The 7,922-nt window shown below is 45.3% G+C and overlaps 1 protein-coding gene across 1 annotated transcript; it reads right to left on the bottom strand.

Annotated features, from left to right (window-relative positions):
• Window positions 1-11: 11 nt before the first annotated feature.
• LOC122550558 (transcription factor SOX-21-like) lies at window positions 12-1,300 on the bottom strand. Its single transcript, XM_043691464.1, has one exon. It carries the CDS (start codon window positions 833-835, stop codon window positions 131-133), a length of 705 nt encoding a protein of 234 aa, XP_043547399.1. The 5' UTR covers window positions 836-1,300; the 3' UTR covers window positions 12-130.
• Window positions 1,301-7,922: the final 6,622 nt, after the last annotated feature.

A 7,922-nucleotide genomic window follows, 5' to 3' on the forward strand; every position in this document is an offset into this window, starting at 1 on the left:
GGGGGGGGGGGGGGGGGAGGTGGGGGGGGGGGGGAATTGGGGGTGGTAGGGGATGTTCTGGGTTGAGTAAGCAACGAGTGCGATCCTGTTTTTGAATTAAAGAAAACTTTGTCGTTTGTTGAGACTGTCGTCATAAGGCAGCTGCATAAGCGGCAGGATACGGTTCTATCGTGGGTTTGCCCATGCCGGGCAGGAGGATGTAAGCCAGGGGCGGCTGCAGGGTTGAGGGCGGCCAGGTGCTGCAGTTACACGGCAGAATGTAGCTGGGGTTCCCGGGAGACGGGTGACTGTGAGTGTGAGCTCCGCTGAAGGCGGCCGCCGCAGCCGCAGCCGCAGCCGCCCCGCTTTGGTAAGCCAGCGGCGATCCGTACGGCAGAGAGCCTGAGGACAGCTCGCTGAGCTTGGAGCCCAACGGGCTGGCATCGAAAAGCGGGTACGGGCTGGCGGGGTGCGGGAACAGCAGCCGGGCTTTGTCGGCCGAGCCCAGCAGGGAATCCGGCAGCCCCGCTGCCGCCGCCTTTAGGCCGTCCTGATCGGCTAGGTAAGGCAGGGGGAAGGCGAACTTGTCCTTCTTGAGCAGGGTCTTGGGTTTGCGGCGGGGTCGGTATTTATAATCCGGGTGCTCCTTCATGTGCAGCGCCCGCAGCCGCTTGGCCTCGTCAATGAAAGGTCGCTTCTCGGACTCGCTTAACAGCTTCCACTCAGCTCCCAGCCGCTTGCTTATCTCCGAGTTATGCATCTTGGGGTTTTCCTGGGCCATCTTCCTCCTCTGTGCCCGGGACCACACCATGAAAGCGTTCATGGGCCGCTTAACGTGATCCGCGGGTTTAGACATCGCGACAAACCACCCCAGGAGGGCTGGGGTTCCGAGGTGGTGAAATAGGAGAGAGAGGAATCACTAACAGTCGCAGTAACAGCCTCAACCTTTAGCTCCAAAAACAGCAACACACTGTTGTCTGCAGTCACCAAAACTTCCGCTGCAACTTTGCTTCTTTCTTTGAACTCACTTAGTGTACCAGATCGCAGTCATGACAAATTGCGTTCTCCAAAAGTGAGAGTTCCCTGCAGCAGTCATAGACGCGCAGCCCCGGAGGCAGGTGCCCCAAGGTCTGTGGCACTGGCTGGCAGTGCCTTCTCTGTATGTCTGTGTTCCCGCTGCTCCTCGGGAAGGCAGGCCGCCCTCTCCTCAGGCACACGCTCTGGTTACTTCGCAGTGAGGGAAGGCTGGCGATCACTTGAGACCATGTGAAGCTCAGTCCGAAAGCAGGTAAAGACTTCGAGACATGCGCAGTCTTTCGCACGCAACCTCACACATCCAGTCAAGGCGTTGTTCCTGAAATGTTTATCCAATCGCCACAGGTCAAGCAGATCGGCTAACTTCTCTCTAATGCACAATCATTTGGAATGGTCAGATTTCCTTTAGTTTCGAGGTTGCTCTGACACTATCTCGCTGACTATTTGGCTCCTGTTTTATTGCTGCATTGTGAGTTGGCGTGTTGTTTAAACGAGATTAATCGAGGACCTGATTGCAACCGATAAGTCTTATCGGAAGCGATTATTTAACAAACCAACCCCGGTCATGCAGAGATTCACTGGTAACCATTACAGGGCATTTCTTTGTTTTTCTTTTGAAAAGTCGGACGGATACTAAATATTCTTGCGACCGTCTCTAAAATAAAATATGGCGAGATCGTGATTGATAGATTTTGGGAGCTGCTCTCACGAGCCTGGGAATTGATCAAAATAGCACCACAGTTGCTTGTTGAAAGTGACCAACTCTTGATGAATGCGGAAGTAGTTTACAAGGGGGAAAGTATTTCTGTCTAATCGCCAAGTGCACATGCTCTGGGATTGCCATGTAGGAACCGGGTACATCCGATCGAACCTCAAAACATCCTTCTGCTGCTTCAATGCATTCGCTTTTTTTAAAAGTTCGCAAACGGTTCCCTACCAATAATTGTCAATCCCCGTCCTTTAAATAACACGCATAATCGGCACCGTTAAGTGTTTCAACGCTTTATTCTCAACTATGTTTGAATTTGTGTTTGTTAAACTTTCACGAATGAGGTGTGAAATGTACCGCTATTCTCACAGCTGAAGTATGTTCTTTGAAAAAAAACGGAAGAAAGTTGACTGTTCGGCAACGAAGTATGAGATATCGAGCAGCGCTAGCGGGAGCTAACGATATTGCGGCACACACCGCGAACACTGCTATCCTGTAGGGATCTGGAGAACTTTAAAGAGAATTGTTACACCACGCGGAGAAAAAAACGAGTTCACTTTCACTGTTACGAAAAATTGTAGGGCGTGGTGACGTACTCCTCTCCCCGTCCAGGTCGGACGTGAGCAAATTGTAAAACTCAGTCCCTGACACAGAGATTGTTTCTGTCCCTGTTTACACGGGAGATTAGACCGGCCGGGTTCACGGCTGTCTCCGCCCGATGTCTGGTTCACACCCTGAAATATGAGGACTCACAATTTAAAGTCACGCAGGACAGCCAGGCCTGCGCAGAATTTGAGATTAAAAGTGTAGATTTGTATATCATGGAGATTTTAAAAACAACTACGGTCGATCCTATTGAATGACAACCGAAAATGAGAGTTGAATTATGCTGAAGTTGAAATGTTGAAACATGTCCGAGCATGAGCTGTTTGTTTTGTTTTATTTGATGACTTTAAGCATTACAGTAAACACACAAAGCGTCAGCAACACTCAAGATGTGCTTGAATCGTTCGAACAAGTACGCAAAGTTCCACTGCCTCCTTTGACAAATGCTTATGGTATAGGTGGGCTGCTTATCTGTGTTAAAATACTGAAATAAAACGGATGTAATTCGGTCACAAAGCGTAGGGGAAAGCAGAAAAGCCATTCAGCTACTCGCGCTGGCATTTCTCTCTGTACTGTTGTCAGAAAATGTGAACTTTAAAATTTCTAAGCAAATTCTATTACTTAAACCCTCAGAGTGTAAACGGTGCATCAATCATCGAAATACCCAACAGGTATTTCTCAGGCACTCCTGTCAGTTGCTCAACTTCTTAACCGAGCAGCAAGCTTGAACGATATGTCGGCGGTTTGTTATGTTGACCTATTTTTGCGCCGACTATTTATTCTTACTTTCTTTTTCTCTTATTCCTTATTTCTATTTGTATAGGAAATTGGCAGAATGCTTATTATCTGACAAACCCAGTCATTAGTTTGAGCCTAGAACAACTCCATACTAAAGTCAACAAAGTGCTAAGTCACACTGTTTCTTCAACTAACGGGTTTATGATGTCTCCACTTCGCTGTCAGTTTAATACATTTGTGATTTTAGTAAATGAGAGAAACGGTGTTAGAGAAACCAAAATTAGCAGACTTCCATTACAGTCCTCTCGTTACTTTTCAATGTTTTAGTTAGCCTGACAGAGAAAGGGATATATTTGAAGACTGATGTGTGTGAGGAGAGTGATGGGAATGGGTGTTGGGGCTAAGAGGGGAGTTTGAATGATCGGCTGTGTGCCTGCAGACCACAGGAGCCTACGACTGTGACTCGGCATCTGGTCCAGGGCGGACGATGCTTGTAGTGTTGGATGAAACGGGTTGAGAGTGGAACGAGTGCGAAATTCCCAGCTCCTTACTCTCACGCAATACAGCATTCCGTAGCCTCATCATTGAATTGTGAATTCCTTCAACATTATAATCAGCATTGAAAATTTCTCGTCTCGGAGAATGCGAGATTCAGTGTGTCCAGCCCCCTCCTTTCAGCCCACTGGTATGTTTGATAAACATGCTCCTTGGCTGAGTTTGAAGTCTGCACACTGTTCGACCTTCCAGCACGGCCCAGTCAGAACTGAGCTTCACATAGCATCAGCCAGTTCGGAAATTCACCAGCTCAGAGTAAGCTGGCTTTTAACTCGACCTCTCGGGTAATAAACAAAATGGTATGGAGGGGATAAATGTTTAATTCAATAAAAAGGAAATGTTCGCGTCGTTTAATTGTCGAAATGATGCTATCTGCTGGGTGCTTACGTGAGTCATTCAAACAACCTGAGAGCGCCTTATTGAATTCCGCAGAATTTTACAACCGCCACTTATCGATAATTTGGAAATTGTTCTCTTAAATTGTTACTCGGCCTCGTAGCTTGCGCATGGACTCTATGTACATACCTCATGGATCATGTTCCGTGTTTATTTTATAGCTACACAATCATGCAATTACATTTGATTCACAAATATAATTCAACAAGTCTCAGTCCATATTCTTTTCGTTTTGAATGCGTTTTAATAATTTGCATTGAAAAGAAACTGTAGCTATTTATTTCCTGGTTTTCCTTGCCTTTGTTATTGCTTGTGACGAACTGTCATGGAATGAAATGAACTGACCCTTGACCTGTTTAATATGGAGTTGGGCGATCACAGTGAACTAATTTCTCTGTCCACAGTAATTATCTTCGACATGGTTAATTAAACCTATCAATTCCTTGCCACTTTGCAGTTGTCATACACAAGCGCTTCGCCGCACGCAACTTCCCCTTTCCTGGTGGGAATACGAGTGCCGGCCGAGGGGAGGGTGAAAAGGGTCTTGCCTCCAGCTATCAGTGACTGGCAACTATATACAGTATGATAATATGCCCACACCAGAATACGCGCCTGCCTCAAAATCCTGACCGAAGCTTCAATTTGCAAAACAGCTCCAAAGGGACTAAAGAAAAGGAGCCCTACATTGGCAATCTCCTGCCTCAGCGGCAATTTCAGTCCTTCGTCCACGGTCCATAGTGGGATTTTGGGGAATCAAAACTAGGGAAAGGCCCATTCACTTGGCGAAAGCTTCTGTTGGTGTTTAAAAATCCCTGATACAGCTGAACCATGGAGCGGATCTCATGGGGAGTAACTCCCATCCACCCCACCGCCCATCCCCATCCCATATTGCCAAGTTGAGACGTGTTCGGTTTCATTCTCATAGTGAAGTTGCAGCTTTGGAAAATAAACCGAACCTTCCCTGTCAACCCGAATAACTGGAGGTCGTGGATGATCTTATCACTTTGTTGCTCTTCTTAAAGGTGGATGGTAATAAAGAGTGAGATCCCAGCCGGATTGGTTTGATAGCGGCATTGCCACTTTTTACATATGTCAGACACAGAAACAACCTGTTTCCCTGAATGCGGTGAATACCAAAAGAACTGTCTCTGCTGCTGTCTCCTTTCTCGAAACAAAAGTGCAGAGGGCAGTCAGAGTAGAAAAGCCGGTATTAATTCACCGTTTATTCCCCGCCGCCCCCACTACTCCCATCGCCACCACAACTCCCCACCCCCCATTTCACTCACTCCCTTCCTTTTTCTTTTCTACCGCAGACGTAGAAAACGGATCTGAAAGGAACTTTCGTTTGGCGCGTTTATCCAGTCGAGGAGGTTTTGTGCTCGAACAAACCCCTGGGTTGGGAGGTTTTGTGAGAGTGTTGTTTGTTGAAGTGGACAAAGAAAAAACGGCGGCTTTTGCCTCATTGTGTGGAAACCAATCAGTGGTATTTGGAAAACTGTTAGTATTGTGCAGTCATTCTCGTCTTTTGTAAGGGGCTTTCTTTTCACAAGGTTTTTTTTACAGCCCATCCAGCTGGCCAGAGTGAAAAGCAGTGCAATGTGTACATGCTTTGTCCCGCTACCTCTTCAAGTAGCCCGTATTGAATAGAGTGAGTTGACACTGCATGACAGTGAAACAACATAATCAAAAATACATGAGCGCTGAATAGAAGCAGGCGCATAAATAAATAAATGGGTGACCAAAACTGGATAAACTGAATAACAAAACGGTGAAAGGAGGACAAAAAGATATTTAACACGCTAGATTAACATGAGAATGCAATCTACAAGGCAGAACAATTGATGAATAGGTTTACCGGCCGAGAGAGAAATGGGACTAAATGCCTTCTGAATGGATCTGCTTTGCTGGATTGAATGAGAAAAGGCGGAGTTCGAGTTATGCAAATGTTTGAATGAGGGAACTTTTTTCTAATCAAATATAAAGGACAGGGAAAGCTCTGCTTCAAGAGGTTTGCTAAAGAACTAACCACAGAACAACGGAATAAAGTGCTGTAAATTCAGCAATTCTCGCGGGATAACTAATCTTTCACCAAAATATAATGTTAATCATTCAAATAAAACAAAGAACTTCGGACACTGGACGTCTGAAACAAAAACAAATTTCTGTAGAAACTCAGCCGTCTGGTGACGGTCTAAATCTGCTTTCTTTCCACAGATGTTGTCAGACCTGCAGAGTTTCTCCAGCCATTTCTGATGATGTTAATCACTCCAATTTGGTTATGGAAGACAAAAAAGAGCGTTTATTCCCATCACGGTTACAAGAAAGTTGCATTATTAAACGCGCTGGAAAGATGGTCAAACATTAGCCTCAAAACGCCATTGGAAAATGCCAGCTAGAGTTGAATTCTCTCATTGCAACTACAGATTTTATTGAAATGTCCCAGTCAGCAGGACATGATACCGAACAAATACAACGGGCAAGTGTGTTAATTATCCTGTATTTAACAGGTATCACAATTTCACTGAGATCGGGAGGGATATGAAGGAAGCTAACGAAGCTTTGGTTAACCGCTCATTTCTGCTGCAAATTCATTACACAGATTTACAACAAATGTGGGCCAGTGAGACCTGTGGAATTAAAAGACGGCCACAATTGTACCTGGTTAATTTCTCATTAGGATTCCTGGCACAGAGACGAGGTGCTGGAGGAGGACAGTATCTGAGAGAGAACGGTTGACGGAGGATGGGGGCGGGGGTCGAGCCAGCAGGACAATTAGCTAATATGTCGTTTAATCAAGATGTTTTATACAAAGGCAGCTGGACTAGTGCGTTGGAACAAAATGTTATGATAAATCTTTAAACGTCGCGGAAGTGTTAAGAAGTTGGAAGAAAATTTGTCAAGATCCTTTTCAAGCGTTCCTGAGAATTTGCGAACAAACAGTACCTCGGTTTTGCATGAACACGCCATGCCTTCAAACAGGAGGCAGGAATGCGATGTAAAAGCAGCTACCGATATAGGACAGATTGAGCTCCCACTCTTATAGGGCAGGTTACTTCCCGTTTCAATTTTTGGAATGGTTCGTGCCCAAAACAGCAAATTAAAACCACGATAAAATAAGCTCCCTTCGCTCCCCTCATCAGACTGGGAACGGCTGGAATTCCCGTGCGGGCAACAAATCAGTTAGACATAAACATTGAGAAGGTAGAAATATTGCTTCAGTCATGTGGTGCTGGTCATTTGCATTTTAAAACTGTTTTTAAAATGTAGGTGGGTGACTCAAACTTCCAGGTCAATAATAAATGCAGATAAAATATTAGCCAACGCTGATGTTATAGCTTGGGTCATTTTCTGCTTTAAACACAGATTTGTTTCTGTAAATTGATACACCACATCAAGCTCTTGTTACATTTAAAGGTGTATTTTCTCATGCGAACTGAACTGTGCATGTGTTGTGCACGTTCCTAGTCTGTGCTAAATTTATCACAACGGCACCATGAAGACAAGATTGTCTTGTTCATTGCCATTAGGAACATGCATTAAAATTATAGGGCATAACTTATTTGTGCTGTTTAACACATTGGGAGATATTGGCGGCTAAGTCACTTAAGATCACGGTTGAGCAACTTATTCCGTCCACTTGTTGTATTCCACAGGCATTGCACCTACTTAGAAACACCTGATTATAAATTCAGAATCACCCACTCTCGACTGATCTCCAGCATCTGCAGTCCTCACTTTGATTTTAACTATCTGTAAGCCTCTTCCAAGGATGCCTACCTTGAAGATGATTACCTCCGCTCTCTACAAGGATCTCAGGGAGTCCCACTCTCACTGCACCCTCTAGGTCAACTCCTCTGCTCTGAAGCTCTTCAGATCTGTCCATCTTCCTTTTTACCTATCTGCT

The sequence above is a fragment of the Chiloscyllium plagiosum genome, chromosome 6, assembly GCF_004010195.1.
Source record: "Chiloscyllium plagiosum isolate BGI_BamShark_2017 chromosome 6, ASM401019v2, whole genome shotgun sequence".
NCBI lineage: Eukaryota > Metazoa > Chordata > Chondrichthyes > Orectolobiformes > Hemiscylliidae > Chiloscyllium > Chiloscyllium plagiosum.